Source organism: Nerophis lumbriciformis, linkage group LG13, assembly GCF_033978685.3.
Source record: "Nerophis lumbriciformis linkage group LG13, RoL_Nlum_v2.1, whole genome shotgun sequence".
Classification (NCBI taxonomy): Eukaryota; Metazoa; Chordata; class Actinopteri; order Syngnathiformes; family Syngnathidae; genus Nerophis; species Nerophis lumbriciformis.
In genome coordinates, this window is record NC_084560.2 from 37,054,043 (window position 1) to 37,075,452 (window position 21,410).

Genomic DNA, 21,410 nt, shown 5'->3' on the forward strand with positions numbered 1-21,410 from the left:
ATGAGTCAATGGTAACTATGAAAAACACTAACTTATTTATTATTGAACACCTGAAATGGACTTATGCAGTCTTAAATTTGAATCAGAATCAGAAATACTTTATTAGTGGAGTGGAGTGCTTATTAATTTTGATGACAATCAGTCATGAAGTTAAGCTAATGATGCAGTAAATTAAATGACGCGGACACGTTTGTTACTGAATACTTTTTAATACGCTTCGGTTACTTTGTATGTGTAAGTAATATACAACTATAGTTATTTAATACTTGTTTACATTGAGAAATGTCAACATTGTTTAATGAAGGACACTTCTTACGTAGGTCTAGCTTGTGTGCTATTGTGTGCTTAGTTGTTGTGTAGCTGTTAGCTCCTAGTAGCCTACAGCCTAGCATGTTTCCCTTTTTCTAAACGACTTAAGTCAAATAAAATAGATTGTGTGCTTATTAAAGGACATTTAGATGTTAACTCCTTGTCCAGCTTTGCACAAGTAAACACGCTGCAGGACCGCTTGTATCGCACATGATATCACACACAAAGAAACACTCTGCAGGTCTGTTTGTATTGCACATGATATCACAAACAAGTAAACACACTGCAGGACTGCTTGTATCACACACAAGTAATCACCATGCAGGACTGCTTGTATCGCACATGTTATCACACACAAGTAAACAGGCTGCAGCACTGCTTGTATCGCACATGGTATCACGCACAAGTAAACAGGATGCAGGACTGCTTTTATCACACACAAGTAAACCGGCTACAGGACTGCTTGTATACCACGTGATATCACACATAAGTAAACAGGCTGCATGACTGCTTGTATCGCACTTGATATCACACACAAGTAAACATTATGCAGGACTGTTTATATCACACATGATATCACACAAGTAAACACGCAGCAGCACTGTTTGTATCGCATGTGATATCACTCCCAAGTAAACAGGCTGCATGACTGCTATCGCACATGGTATCACACACAAGTAAACAGGCCGCAGGACTGTTCATATCGCACATGTTGTCACACACAAGTAAACAGGCTGCAGGACTGCTCGTATCGCACATGATATCACACACAAGTAGACAGGCTGCGCGACTGCTTGCATCGCACATGATATCATACACAAGTAAACACTCTGCAAGCCTGCTTATATCGGACATGATGTCACACAAGTAAACACGCTGCAGGACTGCTTGTATCGCACATGATATCACACACAAGTAAACACTCTGCATGTCTGCTTGTATCTGCATATCCCACATTTCTCACTCGATTTGAACCGTTCCAACATCCACACACTCCACTCACCCTGGACATTCAAGACAGCAGGTTTCCCGGTTCCGAAAATTCCCTGTTTACCAGGAATTTCCCCGCATTGAAAATAAATGAGCAATTTACAAACCTCTCCATATCCCACATTTCCCAACCGATTCGAACCGTTCCAACGTTCACACACTCCACTCACTCTGGACATTCAAGCATTTCACTTCCACTCACGTGTATCGGCGGTTTGCGCACATAGAGCATTCACACGCAATTCCTACCGGACTTGCAAATTCTGGTATTAACTATACATCCATTGTATTAATATAAAGTGTGTGTATGTATATATATTATATATATATATATAGTATATAGATATATTAGTTACTTTACATGCACTTGACTTTCGGCCCCTGGCCAAATTTTTAGCCCGATGCGGCGCCCAAGTCAAAAAGTTTGGACACTCCTGACTATATTGTGCTTGATGATGTGTTCCTACAGAACGCCGGGTGAAGGTGGGGATCCAGTTGTGGAGAAGACGCTGAAGGACGAGATCGTCCGATTGAGCAACATCAAGGCGTCGGCCAAGATCAGGTGTGATGAAGTGTTTTGCCGTCGGAACACTTTGAAGCAGTGCTCACGTATTTCTCTCCGTGTCGTCAGCTCGGTGGACTGCCTGACGTGTGGCGGCGGCGAGCTGAAGGTGGCGCTGCTGCTGCAGAACAACACCATCGAGACCTACAGCCTGAAGACTTCGGATAAGACCCCGGCGGCCAACAAAACGGCGCGCCTCACCCTGGGCGGCCATCGCACCGACGCCCGGACGCTGTCCTTCAGCTCGGACAACCTGGCCATCCTGTCGGCGTCGGGCGACACGGTCAAAGTGTGGAACAGGTGCGGCTTTGCAGAGTTGCCGGGAACACTTTGTTTGCAGTCTAACCTAGTCTGGTGTTACAGACCCACCCTGCAAGTGATCCGCACCATGGCCTGTGAATACGCCCTCTGCTCTCTCTTTGTGCCCGGAGACCGACAGATCATCCTGGGCTCCAAGGTACGTCCTACTGTACGCCCATGTGGCGCTCCCACTTCATTGTCGGTTCTTGCTTCAGAGTGGGAAGCTGCAGATCTTTGAGTTGGCCTCAGGAAGCCTCCTGGAGACCGTTGATGCCCACGACGGAGCCCTGTGGTCTCTGTGCCTGGCCCCTGACCAGGTAGACAACACACTCTACATCCACTCTACGTCTCTTCACATGTAGTTCTATGGCCTGTAATTCCTTGTGCTTCCTTGCAGAGGGGGATAGTGACCGGAGGTGCAGACAAGACAGTTAAGTTCTGGGACTTTGAGCTGATAAAAGGTCAGGGGAGTGGACAGAAGTAAGTATTGATACGATCACTCAGCTACGAACTATTGTGGTAGTTTTAAAAACAATGTACTAGTCTTTAAGGGAAACATATATGTTTTTTTATGCATTTTAAATCGTAAAATACGGCAAGTACGAGGTGGCTACCAATGCAGCTAATGGGAGTACAATAAAACTCTTTTATAGAAAAAAAAAAAAGAAAACATCTGAAAACCCCCAACAAAATCCGATTCGATGTCGTGAACTGACTATTAACCAAGTATTAGTGATATTGTTGATATAAGCATTAACTTCAAAGAACTACTTTTAGTGGTGCTGTGACGCTGCTATATTGACATATTGAGCTGCTGCATCGCCTCTGAGTTGGTGAAAGTTAGATATAGATGATAAATCATGCCTCTCACCTGTACTGTAGAAGGTTGTGGACATAAAACGAGAAGTTGGTCAACTTTGATATCCAGCTGAGACCCGGAAATGGCGAGAAAGACACGAAAAGTCGTTAGTTTGCGGAACTTTTTTTTTCTTCCTCCAGGTGGAGTCTGATTATTACCGTATTTTCCGCACTATAAGGCGCACCTAAAAACCACAAATTTTCTCAAAAGCTAACAGTGCGCCTTATAACCCGGTGCGCTTTATTACGATTAATTTTCATAAAGTTTCGATCTCGCAACTTCGGTAAACAGCCGCCATCTTTTTTCCCGGTAGAACAGGAAGCGCTTCTTCTTCTACGCAAGCAACCGCCAAGGAAAGCACCCGCCCCCATAGAACAGGAAGCGCTTTAAGCAACCACCCGCCCCCGGAAGAAGAAGAAAAAACGCGCGGATATCACCGTACGTTTCATTTCCTGTTTACATCTGTAAAGACCACAAAATGGCTCCTACAAAGGACAAGGATCCGGTTCATAAAAAGACGCAATCTCTCCATCCGCACACGGATTACTACCGTATTTCACAGCAACTGATATTCCTGTAACCGCACTGTGGAACGGGAGCACGTACGGTGAATATTCGCACCACAGGGAATGAGAAGTCATCCTTCACTGTGGTTCTAGCTTGCCATGCTAACTTCCACCCATGGTGATATTCAAAAGGAAGACCTTGCCAAAAGAGACCTTTCCAGCCGGCGTCATCATAAAAGCTAACTCGAAGGGATGGATGGATGAAGAAAAGATGAGCGAGTGGTTAAGGGAAGTTTACGCGAAGAGGCCGGGTGGCTTTTTTCACACAGCTCCGAAGGCGAACACACCTTCACTAAGACGGGCAGATAGCGCCGATCGACATACGCCAACATTTGCCAGTGGATCGTAAATGCCTGGGCAGATAGTTTCGGTCACAACTGTGGTCCGAGCTTTCCGGAAGGCAGGATTCACAGAACTGCTGCACAACAACAGCGACACTGAATCCGATGACTTCGACGAGGCGGAGCCGGCCATTTTTGGATCCCACGCTTGCGCAACTTTTCAATTCGGACACCGAAGACGAAGAATTCGAAGGATTTACGAATGAAGAATAACTTCAGAAGGTGAGCGCTATGTTTATTTTGTGTGTTGTGACATTAACGTTCGAGCAACATTATGTTGCTATTTATTGCTCTACACCATTTTGAATTTTACTATGTTTGTGATTGCACATTTGCGTACATTTTGGGACAGAGTTGTTAGAACGCTGGTTTTCAATATATTATTAAAGTTTGACTGAACTATCTGACTGTTTTTTTGACATTCACTTTAGCGCAGCGTTTTTTTGACATTCACTTTAACGCAGCGTAGGCGCGGCTTATAGTCCGGGGCGGCTTATTGGTGGACAAAATTATGAAATATGTAATTCTTAGAAGGTGCGGCTAATAATCCGGTGCGCCTTATAGTGCGGAAAATACGGTATATATAAGCCGGACCCACTAAATTTTAGAAGAAAACATGTTTTTCCCATAAATTACCCGCACCGGACTATAAGCCGCAGATATATATGATGTGAAATTAGTTATTTCCACAGAAAGATTCTGTAAATGTTCATCATACCTTAATTGTTTCCAAACGGTGCCTGTAAAACGGCTGAACAAACAAAACAGAAGTCATCATCATGGACCCACTAGCTGTGGAAGCTCGCTTTCCAATCAGATAAACAGACTCAATAACTCCACAGTGACGTTTTGGTGAATTTACTGAGGAATGTGTGAAACTGAAACAATACAAAAATAATGCCATTGTAAGTTAATATGCTAACACAGACACTCGTAAACGTGTTAGCATATTAGCTAATGCTAACGACGCTAGTTTGATTACATTACAATAACACGTACAAATATGCATGAAAACACTCCTACAGACATCACACATGGGACGGTTTAGTAAGTAAGAATTGTTTTAGTTATATTGTAAAACTTACAAACGTTGCTTTGAGAAATGAATAAAGAATCCATACGAGTAAAAACGCTATGGACGGCTTTCCTGTTGAAAGCACTACCGGTAAATGGAAGGACACTGCAGCACCTGCAGGGAGTGAACTCGTCCAAAAGATGGCGCCATATCACAAACAATAAAACAGATTCTTAGTGTATTTGCTTATTTAAAAAAAAGAAAAAAGTTTTTATTATGGCCGTCAGCAAAGAAAAATCCATAAATTAGCTGCACAATCTTATAAGTCGCAGGGTTCAAAGTACAAGAAAAAGGTAGTCCGGAATTTACGATATATGTATGTATGTCATTATAATTCTTTGTAATATGTGGTGGGCGGCTAAAACTATTGGAAACACTGACAAGCAGTTAGCATGAGTATTACACTGTTTTGATAGGTTTTTTTTGCAGACGCACGTACAAATGTACTCCGTGCCATTCTACGCGTTAGTTGACGTGTGTGTGTGTTTGTGTGTGTGTGTGTGTGTGTGTGTGTGTGCGTGTGTGTGTGTTTGTGTTTGTTTCAGGAGGCTGACGTTGAAACACACTCGCACGTTACAGCTGGAGGAGGACGTCCTATGCGTGAAGTTCTCTCCCAACCACAAGCTTCTAGCCGTCTCTTTGCTAGACTGCACCGTCAAAGTCTTCTACAGCGACATGCTGAGGGTAAACACTTCTGCACATTCATTAGCATTAAACGTTAGCATTACCTGTTAATATTAAACGTCGCCATCCGGGCTTTGCAGTTCTTCCTGTCGCTGTACGGCCACAAGCTGCCCGTGCTTTGTCTGGACATCTCACACGTGAGTGGAGTTGGAGTATGTGTACCTCACGTATGGAGTACGTTTGACACTCGTAGGTACTTTCTGGTTTCAGGACAGCACGCTGATCGCCACCGGCTCCGCAGATCGAAACGTGAAGATCTGGGGTTTGGACTTTGGCGACTGTCACCGCTCCATGTTTGCACACGATGACAGGTAAGAAGCCTCGCTTGGTCTCCCCCCGCCATTTTTCCTCCTCCTCCTTCTTCTTCTTCGGCATTGATTAAAAAACAGGGGTGTCCAAACGTTTTGCACTGAGGGCCGCACACTGAAAAATTCAAGCATGCGGGGGCCATTTTGCTACTTTACGTTATCCAGACCAATACAATATATACCGTATTTTTCGGAGTATAAATCGCTCCGGATTATAAGTTGCACCGGCCGAAAATGCATAATAAAGAAGGAAAAAAACATATATAAGTCGCACTGGAGTGTAAGTCGCATTTCTTGGGGAAATGTATTTGATAAAAGCCAACACCAAGAATAGACATTTGAAAGGCAATTTAAAATAAATGAAGGATAGTGAACAACAGGCTGAATAAGTGTACGTTATATGAGGCATAAATAACCAACTGAGAACATGCCTGGTATGTTAACGTAACATATTATGGTAAGAGTCATTCAAATAACTATAACATATAGAACATGCTATACGTTTACCAAACAATCTGTCACTCCTAATCGCTAAATCCCATGAAATCTTATACGTCTAATTTCTTACGTGAATGAGCTAAATAATATTATTTGATATTTTACGGTAATGTGTTAATAATTTCACACATAAATCGCTCCTGAGTATAAGTCGCACCCCAGGCCAAACTATGAAAAAAACTGCGACTTATAGTCCGAAAAATATGGTATATATTTTTTAACCTTTAGTGCTCCCCTCAAGTTTGCTCCCACAATCCCAAAAGGGTCTCAGTCATAAAAATATAAAAAATAAGTCCTATACTATTATTACAGTAAATCCCTAGATCAGAGGTGTCCAATCCATGGCCCGCGGGCCGGCGGCTCCATTTTGGCCTATGAGACGTCATAAGTTTTGATAAGAAATCTGGCCGCAGGGAGATTTCAATTCATTTTTTAAAGTCAATTTTATATGCTACTGTTTTGTCACTATTTTGTTGACACTATGAGTAATTCAAGTCCATGACCACTTATCGTGCTATGGTTGTGACCAGGCGCAGCATTTTACTTATGTGACCCAATGCAAACAACCTTCCCTAGTCATGGTGTAACAAAAAAACATTGTCACACATGACACAATATAACACAAGTTGCGGATATTGTGAAAAAACGTCCATGCACCATAAAGAAAATTCAGAATTACACCCATTGAAATCCATTGCGTAGCATGATGGGAAAAATTTAAAACACTATCTCCACACTTATCCACGTTTGGCGCATTTTAGCTGCTTGATATTTCTGATTGATTACAAAACTTTAAGAAAGTAAACAAGGTAGGACTCCAACTTTCACATACTCTTAATATCCATTTATATTAATTATTTGATAGCCATAATATATATATATATATATATACATATATATATATAATATATATATATAATTGGAGCCTTAAATAGTTAAATAATTCATAACAACGTAGATTTTGATTCATTATTTTTTTTTAAGCAATGACAGTTTTTTATAATATGAAAAACTGTCCCTTTCAACACTTTAATCTCCAGTTTTTGGTAATATAAAAAACTGTCCCACTTAAATTCTTGGGAATCCAAAAGGGCCCCACAACATTTTTTGTTTTAAATAAATTATACAATTGTTTTTTGTTTTCTTTTTACTTTCATCACTTAAGTCTCTAGATTAACTTCAGCTCTATCCATCAATTTTAAGTTTTAATACTTTTTAACAGTTTTTTGTTGTTGTTTTATGCCCTTTTTGTCAAAGAAAATGTTGTCTTTATGGCAAATACACAAATTATGCAATATTTTTCCTCAAATAAATTTTCAAAGTAGAATATTTGATGTGAAGAAATTGGAGCCGCATTTTGCAGACCCCTGGTCTAGCGACTCATGATAAGTGTTGAAAGTAATTTAAAAAAAGTATGATTTATTTCTAACACTTTTTTGGGAGGGGCCATTTTAGAACCCCAAGAATTCTAGTATGATTTTTTTTTTAAACTTGTATTGCTCAAAAAATAATAATGAATCAAAATCAATGTTGTTATGAATTATTTACCTATTTAAGGCTCCAGCTACTACACTAAACCTTTTTATTAGTATTTGTTTGTGTGATTTAGGCCCTTTTTGTAAAAAAAAAATTAATTAAAAAAAAACTTAGTTTTTTTTTTTACTTTAATACTTAAATCTCTAGGTTAATTTCAGATCTACTTGTCAATTATTATTTTATTAATTATTTTTTTATGATTTTAGTTCGGGTTTTTTTTTGTCAAAGAAAACTTTAGTTTTTTATGGCAAACACACAAAATATGCAATATTTTTACCCCAAAATATGTAAGTGTAATATTTGATGTGAAATAAGTGGTGCCTGAAATAGATCAGTAATTAATAAAAAAATATTGATATTGATTCATTATTATTTTTTGAGCAATGACAGTTTTTTTTAAAAATCCCTCAAAAATTCTTGAGAATTCAAAAGGGTCCCACTCGTGTTTAAAAATAACTTTTCAACACTTAAATCTCTAGATCAACTTCAGATCTAAGTGTGGATTAAAAGTTTTTATTTCTTGATTTGAATGTATTATTTTTTGAGGAACAGCTTTTTTTGTTTTTTTAAAGATCCCACTTAAATTTTTTGGGGACCCAAAAGGGCCCTACTAAAGTGCTAAAATAAGTCATACGATTTATTTTCTTACTACTTTTTTACTTTTTACACTAAAATCTCTTGATTAACTTCAGATGTATCCGTCGATTATTATTTTTTAAAGTACATTTTCTTATGTCTTTAGTTGGGTTTTTTGCGTTTTTTGTCAAAGAGAACTATGTTTTTTATGGCAAACACACAAATTATGCAATATTTTTCTCAAATAGTATTTCAAAGTGTAATATTTGATGTGAAGTAATTGTAGGCTTAAATAGGTCAATAATTCATAATAACATTGATTTTGATTAATTTTTATTTTTTTGAGCACTTAGTGTTTTTTAAACCCCACTAAAATTATTGGGGATTCAAAAGGGCCCCACTTGTGTTAAAAATAACTCTTTTTTTTTTTTTTTTTTTTTTTTTACTTTCAACCCTTAAATCTCTAGATCAAGTTCAAATTTAACCGTCGATTATACATTTTTTTGGTCTTTTGATTTTAATTATTTTATTTTTTTATTTTTAGGAATGGCTGTTTCTTTTTCTTTCTTTTTTCAATATTCCACAAAAATGATTGGGTACCCAAAATAAATTGTAAATTTTTTCGTACTACGGCGTGGCGCAGTGGAAGAATGGCCGTGCGCGACCCGAGGGTCCCTGGTTCAATCCCCACCTAGTACCAACCTCGTCATGTCCGTTGTGTCCTGAGCAAGACACTTCACCCTTGCTCCTGATGGGTGCTGGTTAGCGCCTTGCATGGCAGCTCCCTCCATCAGTGTGTGAATGTGTGTGTGAATGGGTAAATGTGGAAGTAGTGTCAAAGCGCTTTGAGTACCGTACCTTGAAGGTAGAAAAGCGCTATACAAGTACAACCCATTTATCATTTATTTATCATTTACTTTTTTACTTTCAACACTTTAATCTCCAGATTGATTTTTTTTATATTTTTGGTTGGGTTTTTGTTTTGTTAAAAAAAAAATGTTTTATGGCAAACACACAAAATATGCAATTTTACTTTCAACACTTAAATCTCTAGATCAACTTCAAATTTGACCGTCGATTATTAGTTTTTTGTCTTTTGATTTTAATTCATTATTATTTGAGGAATTAGTTTCTTTTGAAAAAAAAATATTCCACTAAAATTGTTGGGGACCCTAAAGGGCCCCCCACTCATTAAAGTGTTAAAATAAGTCATAAATCTTTTTCTTACTACTTTTTTACTATCAACACTTAAATCTCTAGATCGGTTTTTTTGTATGTTTTTGGTTGGGTTTTTAGCCCTTTTTGTCAAAGAAATCTAGTTTCTATCGCAAACACACAAAATATGCAATATTCTTCCCAAAAAATGTTTCAAAGTGGAATATTTTATGTGAAATAATTGGAGCCTATATAGGTCAATAATTTATAACATTGAGTTTTAAAGAAAAAACAGCCTGCATGCCAACTTAGTGTTATTAGAGTTAACATTGCAACTTTTTCTTTTTACCATTAATCTGTTTGCTCTTTTATTCCGCTGTTTTTTATTAGCATTTTTAGAATGTGCCATGGGCCTTTGAAACATTAGCTTCGGTCTGCAAATGGCCCCCGGGCCACACTTCAGATACCCCTGTGATAAGGACTAACTTCCCGTATGTCCCCGCTCTGCAGCGTCATGTTCCTCCAGTTCGTCCCCAAGACACACTTGTTCTTCACAGCGGGTAAGGACAAGAAGATTAAACAGTGGGACGCCGACAAGTTTGAACACATCCAGACCTTAGAGGTCAGTCTCTGCAACAGCTGAAAGATTGGAGCTCAAGGTCGGGATTCTTAAATCCTCTTCTTCCCCCTCCAAGGGTCACCATCGCGAGGTGTGGTGTCTGAGCATCAGCCCCAATGGCGACCATCTTGTCTCCTCCTCACATGACAAGTCCCTGCGCCTGTGGGAGAGGACGCGGGAGCCCATCATCCTGGAGGAGGAGAGAGAGATTGTGAGCAGAAAGAGGACCGTGGCGCCATCTTTTATTCGAGCCTTCCTCTGCAATGTTTTTTTATTTCACAGGCTCGAGAAGCCGAGTTCGAGGAGAGCTTGGCCAAAGGAGACGCTCCGGTGGTGAGTGACGTCGTCCTCTTCCTGACCCACAACCCAGCAGCCGCATCGATTCCTTAGCCAATCACCTGTCTCCATGCTGGTCCCGCAGGTACCTGGAGAGGCCCAAGGCGAGGCCGCACCGGCCGCCAAAAAGACCGTGGAGACGGTGAAAGCTGTACGTTGACTTCCATCTGTGGCTAGCACTTTAGCCAGCACTTTAGCCTTCATTTTAGCCAGCACTTGAGCCTTCACTTTAGCCAGCACTTTAGCCTTCATTTTAGCCAGCACTTGAGCCTTCATTTTAGCCTTCACTTGAGCCTTCACTTGAGCCTTCACTTGAGCCTTCACTTTAGCCAGCACTTTAGCCAGCACTTTAGCCAGCACTTTGGCCTTCACTTTAGCCAGAATTTAGCCAGCACTTTACCCTTAACTATGGCCTTCACTTTAGCCAGAATTTAGCCAGCACTTTAGCCTTCACTTTAGCCAGAAAGTTAGTCAGTACTATAGCCAGCAATTTTGCCTTCACTTGAGTCAAAATTTAGCCAGCACTTTAGCCTTCACTTTAGCCAAAATTTAGCCAGCACTTTAGCTAAAACCTTAGCTAGCACTTTAGTTAGCTCTTTAGCTAGCACCGTGCACTATTAGCTCCGAGATGAAGGCTATCTAACGTGTGTTTGTGTGTGTCAGGCTGAGCGCATCATGGAGGCTCTGGAGCTCCTCAGGCAGGAGAACAGGAAGATGGAGGAACATAAATATGCTTGTGAGCGTGCTGGAAAAGAGGTGGGAATGCTGTCATGTTGCTTACTGGCCACTTCATTAGGTACACCAGGGTTCATTTAGTGGGTGTTCACACACTTGTCTCTTTCTAATATTTACACCACAGGTGTACAAACTTGGGGGGCCGCTTTAAGCTAAAAAAAAACACTAACTAACTATATATATGTGTGTGTGTGTCTATATATATATATATAAGGGCTGCAACTAACGATTCATTTGTCGATTATTACTTCGATTAATCGATTAATAATCGGATAAAAGAGACAAACTACATTTCTATCCTTTCCAGTATTTTATTGAAAAAAACAGCATACTGGCACCATGTTCTGCACATTGGGGGTGCAGCATACACCAATAATAACACAGAAATGTAACTCATCAGATCAGAACTGAATCAGATATTGTGCACGTTTCTGTTGTGAATAATAAAGGATTAATTTTAGGCTGCCTCTGAATAATAGCATGAAATATTCCAGCACCTTCATAACGTTTTGTTACACTAAAGCGTCACTCAAATCTAAATATATTTATATAGCTTTATCGGGCCAGGCTACATTGATCCATTATGAAACCAACCTGAGATATTTCTGTCCGTTATGTTTATTTCGAAATTGGTAACCGTGCGTTTTCTCTCTCAAAACGGAGTCAAATGTGCCGGAGACACATTATCAGCCCCGCGTTGCAACAAAGGCATAACGTTAACGTTACTCACAAAAACGCTGAACTCATGAATGCTTGTTGCCACTATGGACTTAAAAAGTTATGTACTGTGAGTTCTTCCCTTCATCCATGGCTCCAACATGTTTCCTTTTCAGGTGCTCCTGAAGCAATGTTGTACTTCCGTGCTATTTTGCAGGAAACGCTCTTCTTTGAAGTCTTTAAAGTGAAGTGTACCCACACTTTTGACGACTTAGGTCGTACACTTTTCTCCATTGAAGCAATGACCTCAAGATGTTTCTCCGCTAAACTATCTGTACTGTTTTCCTGCGCCATTTTTCGAATGTTTCCGCAAAGGAGACAGCGTCGTCACGTGAGCTGCACATGACACATCATTGGCTGGCTTACCTCCACCTCATGAGACGTAGCCTCAGCGCCGCCCTGGAACTGTTTTGTACTGTTTTTGTACTTATTTTGATTATTGTTTCTCAGCTGTTTGTAAATGTTGCAGTTTATAAATAAAGGTTTATTAAAAAAATGTTTTTTAAAAGCCTCCGCGCATAGCATAGTTCCAACGAATCGATGACTAAATTAATCGCCAACTATTTTGATAATCGATTTAATCGATTAGTTGTTGCAGCCCTAATATATATATATATTAGAGATGTCCGATAATATCGGCCTGCCAATATTATCGGCCGATAAATGCTTTAAAATGTAATATCGGAAATTATCGGTATCGGTTTCAACCTCCCGATTTTCCCGGGAGACTCCCGAATTTCAGTGTCCCTCCCAAAAATCTCCCGGGGCAACCATTCTCCCGATTTCCACCCGGACATCAGGGCGTGTCTTAAAGGCACTGTCTTTAGCGTCCTCAACAACCTGTCGTCACGTCCGCTTTTCCTCCATACAAACAGCGTGCCGGCCCAGTCACATAATATATGTGGCTTTTACGCACACAAAAGTGAATGCAATGCATACTTGATCAATAGCCATACAGGTCACACTGAGGGTGGCCGTATAAACAACTTCAACACTGTTACAAATATGCGGCACACTGTGAACCCACACCAAACAAGAATGACAAACACATTTCGGGAGAACATCCGCACCGTAACACAACATAAAGACAGCAGAACAAATACCCAGAACCCCTTGCAGCACTAACGCTTCCGGGACGCTACAATATACAACCCCCCCCCCCCCCCCCTGTTGTTTTGAGGCATGTTTAAAAAAAAAAAAAAAAAAAGCACTTTGTGAAAGTCAAAGTATAGTATTTCCCATAGTTGTAGTGGGTATCAGAATTATCTCAAGTTAATGAGAGCATGTCCCAAATTCCAAGCTGCTGTTTTGAGGCATGTTAAAAAAAAAAAAATGCAATAATAAATATGGCAGTGCCATGTTGGCACTTTTTTCCATAACTGGAGTTGAAGTTGTTCTCTTATTTTGGAAAACCTTGTTTTTGATTGATTGATTGAAACTTGTATTAGTAGATTGCACAGTACAGTACATATTCCGTACAATTGACCACTAAATGGTAACACCCCAATAAGTTTTTCAACTTGTTTAAGTCGTGGTCCACGTTAATCAATTCATGGTAAAGTTACATTGTTTAATGCATCCAGCAGGGCATCACAACAAAATTAGGCATAATAATGTGTTAATTCCACGACTGTATATATCGGTATCGGTTGATATCGGAATCGGTAAATAAGAGTTGGGGAATATCGGATATCGGCAAAAAAGCCATTATCGGACATCGCTAATATATATATAATGTTTGGTGTGTGTGTATATATATATATATATATATATATATATATATATTTGTATAGACATATATCCCTCTCATTTTATATGGCCCGCAAAAGCCTGGAAATAATTTGTGTCAATAAAATCTAAATTGTTTTATTAAAAATTCTAATAAATACTTAAATATCTGCTTAACTTATGATTGCAAAGCAAGTTATCCATCAAATTGTACACTATAAAAGTGACCAATAGATTTTACTGTAAAATTTACAGAGGTTTTTTTTACAGCATGTTACTGTAAGTCGAAAAAAACAACCAAGGTTTGTTTTTTTTACAGTAAAATTCTGTCGACTGAGCTGTCAGTTTTGTTTTGTTTTGTTTTACCGTAAAATCCATGGTTGATGTTTTTACGGTGTGTTACTGTAAATGGAATAACGATACCACATTTTATTATGGTTAAAAAACTGGCAGGTAAGTTGCCAAAATAAAATAAAAAAATGTTTTCTATTTACAGTAATATGTTGTAAAAAATAATAATTAAAAAAAACTTCATATATTTTACAGTAAAAGTCTGGCAACTAAGCTGCCATTTTTTTCCATAATCAACAGCGGTAAAATCCACAGATTTTTTTTTTACATTGTACATAAAAAAAAAAAGTAAAATAGGCAAATTCATTAATTAATTACTGTTATAAGCGGCCCTCTAATGGCAGCCATGACTTCGGTGTGGCCCTCAAAAAGTTTGACACCCCTGATCTACATCAACAATATGATTTGTCTGAGTGACTGGACTAGACAGATAGAAAAACTTTTTTTTTTTTAATTGATTTTGGATTTTTTTTAACTGATTAAGAATCGTTACAAATAAGAATCGCGATTCATTCATTTTTTTGACACTCCTACTAAATATAGGCAAAAACACGCCGCGAGCCTGTCTTCTTGTTAAATTTGTGATGTCTTGCTGCAGTTTAGACGGCAGTGATTTACACCAGCTCGTATACATAAGGCAGCCAAAACATTAGGCACAGGTCCTATCTTGAATAAACCTGAGCATTATTGTTTTTGCTCATGGAAGGTGTACCTCCATGATGGTAATAATTAACATGACCTTGTCTTGCAGCTGGCGCCCCCTGAGCCCAATTCCATCCTTGTGGCCTTTGGAAACATTTCAGTAAGCACCACATAAGCACTCCAATTTTTTTTTTATGTATTCCACTCACGAATATTCGCTGTGTGTTCCTCTTCCAGCCGTCTCGCTATGTCCTGGACGTCATCAAGAAGGTCCGGTCCAGGTGAGACGTAGCCTCTTAGGTCACATGTCCGTTGCCCCTCCCGCTCCCCTTAACCTTGCGATGCTATGTTAGCGAGCTGGAGGTTTCCCTGCTGGTCCTGCCGTTCTCGTACGTTCCCGAGCTGTTGGCACTTTTCGACGGATTCATCCGGCAAGGCCTGGACGTGGAGCTGGTGTGTCGCTGCCTCTTCTTCCTGCTCAAGTGAGTTTCCTGAAAGACACGGTGCTTCCACCCACAAGGTGGTGCTAGCATTGCTCGTCAGCCTGAAGGTGTGAACATAAGTTACATAACCCTGGTTTACTGTGACGAAAGAGTACACACCAGAAAACACAAACTGGGAGCTGATGGAGATCAGCTAATAACCTTACGTCTAATTTTTAAACATTTTTTTATCACTTTTAGCTCTTTGGGTTGAATTTGAAATAACAAACTGTCTATTTTTGTTTTGTATTTAGTGTAACGGTTATGCGAATACTGTGGTATTTCGGTTTCAAAGTCTTCACAATAGTCTTCACAGTTACAAAAGATTTAAAGTTAGTATTATTTGCGGATGATACAACAGCGTTTTGTTCAGGAGAGAACACAGAAGATAATACAAATAACAACAGAAGAAATGAACAAATTAAAAAGATGGTTTGACAAAAACAGACTATCGTTGAATCTCAGTAAAACTAAAATAATGCTATTTGGTGACAGTAGAAGAGAAAGTCAAACACAAATACAAATAGACGGAATAGAAAGTGAAAGAGTAAATGAAACCAAATTTCTAGGTATACTGATTGATGATAAATTGAACTGGAAATGTCATGTAAAAAATATACAACATAAAGTAGCAAGAAACACGTCAATAATGTATAAAGCAAAACAGGTTCTAGACCAAAAATCACTCCATATTCTCTACTGCTTGCTAGTGTTACATATCTGAGTTATTGTGTAGAAATATGGGGAAATAACTACAAAAGTACACTTCATTCATTAACGGTGTTACAAAAAAGATCAGTTAGAATAATACATAATGTTGGATATAGAGAACATACAAACCCTTTATTTATTGAATCAAAGATACTGAAATTCCACGACATAGTGAATTTGCAAACAACTAAAATTATACACAAAGCAAACTATAACCTGCTACCCAAGAATATACAACAATTCTTCTCAAAAAAAGAGGAGAAATATAATCTTAGAGAAAAATGTAATTTAAAACATTTGTATGCACGTACAACACTTAAGACCTTCAGTATATCAGTATGTGGAATTAAAATATGGAATGGATTAAGCAAAGCAATCAAACAAACAATGTGCTAATATGATCCACTTAAAGAAACTCTTCAAACTTAAAGTGCTTACAAAGTACAAAGAAGAAGAACCATGATAAACACTCTGAATTTATTTCATCCATCCATTCATTCATTCTCAAAATAATGTTACTCATCTCATCATATGAAATATAACTTACTTCACAAATGATTATTTATTTATTTATTTGTATTGTTATTACTTATGGAGTACCGTATATTGTGAATAAATTGAGAACAGGAAGTGAACAAAAGTTTTAGCAACTGTTATGTAAAAGAAAAGGGGTAGGATTAAATAAGCTCTGCTTCTTCCTATTCCTTTTCGAACATGTTGAAAAGAGAAACTGGAAATTGTGATGTATCATGTTGTATGCATGCACGTTTGAAATAAACTCAAACTCACTCACTCACTTACTCACAATAATACCGCCTGACGGTATCCAACAAAAAGTCGGTGTGTAGTTTTTTTTCTGGCGCTTTAGTGTCTGAAAATAAACATTTCCCAGATTCCTCTGCACAGGTGGTGTTCGCAGTCGATGAGAGGAATTGTTTGTTTGGGATGTTTCCTGAAAAATGTCATCAAAAAACTGTTTATTTTGTTTTGTATTTAGTCGGGATGTAACAACGTCAAATCTCACGATATGATATTATTGAACTTGCTGTGCTGCTAAGGCTGTTTTGTCGGCATACAGCCACATCAAAAGTAGCGGGCTACGTTACTACAAACGTATCGCTTAGGGTGATGTAATGTACCTAAAAGTAATTCATTAGTAGTAAAAGTGACCGCGTTAGTAACGCAGTTATTATATAACTGCCGTTATTTCGAAAACCTATTACTAGGGGTGTATTGGTTATGCGGATACTGCGGTATTTCCATTTCAAAGTCTTCACAATAATACTGCCTGACGGTATCCGACAAAATGTCGGTGTGTAGTTTTTTCCGGCGCTGTAGCGTTGGCCGATTCTGAAAATAAACATTTCCCAGAATCCTCTGCCCAGGGGGGCGCACAGGTTGTGTTCGCAGTTGATGAAAGGAATTGGGTTTTTTTGGGACGTTTCCTGAATAATGTCATCAAAAAACTGTTTATTTTTGTTTTGTATTTAGTCGGGATGTAACAACGTCACATCTCACGGTATGATATTATTGAGCTTGCTGTTTTGCTAAGGCTGTCTTATTGACATACAGCCACATCAAAAGTAGTGTGTCACGTTACTACAAACGTATCGCTAATGGCGACGTAACGTACCTAACAGTAATTAATTAGTCGTTAAAGTGACGTCATTAGTAACACAGTTATTAAATCCATCCATCCATTTTCTACCGCTTATTCCCTTTGGGGGCGTTGGAGCCTATCTCAGCTACAATCGGGCGGAAGGCGGGGTACACCCTGGACAAGTCGCCACCTCATCGCAGGGCCAACACACATAGACAGACATAACTCCTATTATTACAAAAACCTACTACCGTATTTTTCTGAGTATAAGTCGCTCCGGAGTATAAGTCGCACCGGCCGAAAATGCATAATAAAGAAGGAAAAAAAACATATATAAGTCGCACTGGAGTATAAGTCACATTTTTGGGGGAAATTTATTTGATAAAACCCGACACCAAGAATAGACATTTGAAAGGCAATTTAAAATAAATAAAGAATAGTGAACAACAGGCTGAATAAGTGTACGTTATATGAGGCATAAATAACCAACTGGTATGTTAACGTAACATATTATGGTAAGAGTCATTCAAATAACTATAACATATAGAACATGCTATATGTTTACCAAACAATCTGTCACTCCTAATCGCTAAATCCCATGAAATCTTATACGTCTAGTCTCTTACGTGAATGAGCTAAATAATATTATTTGATATTTTACGGTAATGTGTTAATAATTTCACACATAAGTCGCTCCTGAGTATAAGTCGCACCCTGCGACTTATAGTCCGAAAAATACAGTACTAGGGGTGTAACTGTTATGAGAATACTGCGGTATTTTGGTAGTTTTTCAGTTTACTCACATTTTTTTGGGGTTATTCGCTTCTGTCGCCTTGAAAAAAAGCTACGGAAAAAATGACATACCGACTTTTTGCTTGTTCGGTATTATTGTACTATCCGCATAACCGTTACACCCCTAGTATTTAGTGTTCAAAATAACGGCAGGTATCTCATAACTGCGTTACTAACGCCGTCACTTTTACTATTAATTAATTACTTTTAGGTACGTTACATCGCCATTAGCGATACGTTTATAGTAACGTGGCACGCTACTTTTGATGTGGCTGTATGCCAACAAGACAGCGTTAGCACCACAGCAAGTTCAATGCAGGAAGCAACTTGTCACTAATGAAAGCAACAACACACTAAAATGAACTTAATATTAAATAGTAGGGGTTTCAAAAAAATAGTTTTTCGAAATAATCGTGATTCTTATTTGTAACGATTTGTAATCGATTAAAGAAATTTAAAAAAATCATTAAAAAAACAAAAACATTTTAATTATTATTTTTATTTTTTTCCTTAATTGGTCCTGTTTAGCCACTCAGGCAACAGGCACCACCTTTTAAAGGCACACACACTGCTCTCATGATATGTCTCTCAACTGCATATGCCATATATTTGAAGTTTGTTTTTTAAGTCAATCAATCAATCAATGTTTACTTATAAATCCCTAAATCACGAGTGTCTCAAAGGGCTGAAGTAACTCATTGAAATTATTTTCCCTTGTAATTAATTACATTTATTAAAGAGCAATTCCGTTAGTAATTGAATGACTTTTTTGGTAAAGTAACAAGTGATGTCCGAAATGTTTTCTTCTTCCTGGGGGGGCGTGACAGAAAATAATTGAGAAGCACTACTTTATCGCCAGACTTCTTTTGTTTGTTTGATGTTGTTATTACTGCCACAAGTGGTGTAAAAGTGTATTACAACTGAGTACTGCTGCAGACCAACTATTGTTAAAAAAAAACACTGAACTAACTAGAAACAAATTCACTAGATTATTCAATTATTTTTATATCGGTATCCCTGTATTTACTTAGTATCGAACTGATGACATAATTCCCTGTATCACTAACACCTACTGTCTGCTAAGCCAGCAGAATGAGATGTTAGCAAGAGCAAAACTTACTGCCAGTTCTTATATTGGACATTTAAGATACAGGCCGATATAATCTGATACCTGTTTTTTTGTATTTTTTTTGCCGATATCAATATCGGATCTGGACACCCCTAATAATCATAATCATAAAGTCACTCCTTAATTAGTACTTTATAGAAGTTGACAGTTTATCTTCCTCCTTTATTTTGGGCCAATAAATGTGAATATTTGAATGGTTCATTACAGTATGGTAGGGATTCATATGGAGGAAGAGGCGGGGTTAATCATTTTGCAATGCAGTCTGCTGAAAATGATGGAAAGCGCCACTCTGCACAGCAACTGTGGTCAAAGTTGGAACACGCCTCAAGATATTCAATGCACGTCCGGTGGTTAACGTGAATAGTGCAACTACCAAATTTGTCACGTATCATGTGTCAGGTAAACCGCGACGAATGGGGCGTTCAGCATTATATAACAATGACATGATAAAGATTACGACTATGCCACGACCTTGTCTGAGTGGATCATCAGGACTTTTTCTCGCCTCAGGATTCATTTTGGTCAGATCTCCAGCAGCCAGAAGCTCCTCGCCGTCATCGATGACCTCCGCGCCCACACGCTCTCCAAAGTGAAGGAGATCCGGGTAAGTCGCCTCTGAGCAAGATGGCCGCCTTGTCTTGTCGGCGCCCTCACGTGTGTCCTCCCTCCTCTCGCCGGAGCAGGACCTGATGGGCTTCAACAGCGCCGCCCTGCAGTTCCTCCAGCGCCAGATCGAGAGTAAGGAGGAAGTGATGTTTTTCATGGACGCCACGGACCGGCTGAAGGAGAAGAAGAAGAAGAAGAGGAAGAGGGAGCGGGCCATCCTCGCCATCGCTTGAAAGATCACGTTGTGTTTTCTACAGTTAGCGTCTTGAATAAATACCTTGTTCTCACCTTCCCCACCAGCCTTGCTTCGCGTGCAATTCAAGACTTCCTGTCTGAGTCCTGGACCGCCGCCTTGGTGTCCCACAGGGCTCCCCCCTCTGCCCCCTCCCCTTCTGCTGGGCCTCCCTGAGAGTGAGGAGATGTGGTTTGACTTTACAAGCTTGTAATTTCTCACATGCATGTACGACACGCTGGCTGTAACGCTGTGTCAACATGGTTGACGCCATCCTTCTAGAACAGGGACGTCCAAACTTTTTTCCACTGAGGGCCATGCACTAAAAAATTAAAGCATACATTTTCCTATTTTTTAACCTTTAGTGCTCCCCTCAAGTTCGGTCTTGGGGTCTCAGTCTTAAAAATATTACAAGAAAAAAAAAAAATATATTTTTTTTTTAAACCTAAATCTCTTATCACAGGTGTCAAACACAAGACCCGTGGGCCAAATCTGGCCCGTCACATCATTTTATTGTGGCCCATCACATTCTAATGTGGCACATCACATTTTATTGTGCCACTCCATGTTTTATTTTGGTCCACATTCTAATTTTGCCCACCGTATCATTTTATGTGGTCCGCCACATCAATTAATGTAGTCTGCTGCGTAATTTTAAAGTAGCCCCCCATGTAATTTTAATTTGGCTGACCACGTCATTTTATGTGGTGCTCCACATAATTTTTGTGGCAAGCCACACCTTTATGTGACCGGTCACTTCATTTAATGTAGTCCGCCGCATAATTTAAAGTGGCCCCCCCACATCATTTTATGTGGTGTTCCGCATAATTTTTGTGGCCGGTCACATCTTTTTAAGGTGATCCACTTTGGCCCACTGCATCATTTTATTTTGGCCCACCGCATCATTTATCATTTAATGTAGTCCGCCGCATAATTTTATTGTGGTATTCAAAGTAATTTACGTGGCCAGC

General features: G+C 39.1%; 1 protein-coding gene across 1 annotated transcript in view; it reads left to right on the forward strand.

Moving 5' to 3' along the window:
- Positions 1–20,506, forward strand: part of wdr3 (WD repeat domain 3) — a 34,796-nt gene extending 14,290 nt beyond the window's left edge. Inside the window, exons 10-27 of the mRNA XM_061970878.2 lie at positions 1,769–1,861; positions 1,931–2,161; positions 2,225–2,318; positions 2,377–2,478; positions 2,559–2,641; positions 5,548–5,686; positions 5,767–5,823; positions 5,897–5,997; positions 10,270–10,381; positions 10,455–10,589; positions 10,661–10,711; positions 10,800–10,865; positions 11,378–11,470; positions 14,997–15,047; positions 15,125–15,168; positions 15,241–15,369; positions 20,112–20,205; positions 20,285–20,506. Coding sequence (XP_061826862.2) covers positions 1,769–1,861; positions 1,931–2,161; positions 2,225–2,318; positions 2,377–2,478; positions 2,559–2,641; positions 5,548–5,686; positions 5,767–5,823; positions 5,897–5,997; positions 10,270–10,381; positions 10,455–10,589; positions 10,661–10,711; positions 10,800–10,865; positions 11,378–11,470; positions 14,997–15,047; positions 15,125–15,168; positions 15,241–15,369; positions 20,112–20,205; positions 20,285–20,440 — 1,831 coding nt within the window. The 3' untranslated portion in view covers positions 20,441–20,506. The remainder of the gene's footprint in view (positions 1–1,768; positions 1,862–1,930; positions 2,162–2,224; positions 2,319–2,376; positions 2,479–2,558; positions 2,642–5,547; positions 5,687–5,766; positions 5,824–5,896; positions 5,998–10,269; positions 10,382–10,454; positions 10,590–10,660; positions 10,712–10,799; positions 10,866–11,377; positions 11,471–14,996; positions 15,048–15,124; positions 15,169–15,240; positions 15,370–20,111; positions 20,206–20,284) is intronic.
- Positions 20,507–21,410: the final 904 nt, after the last annotated feature.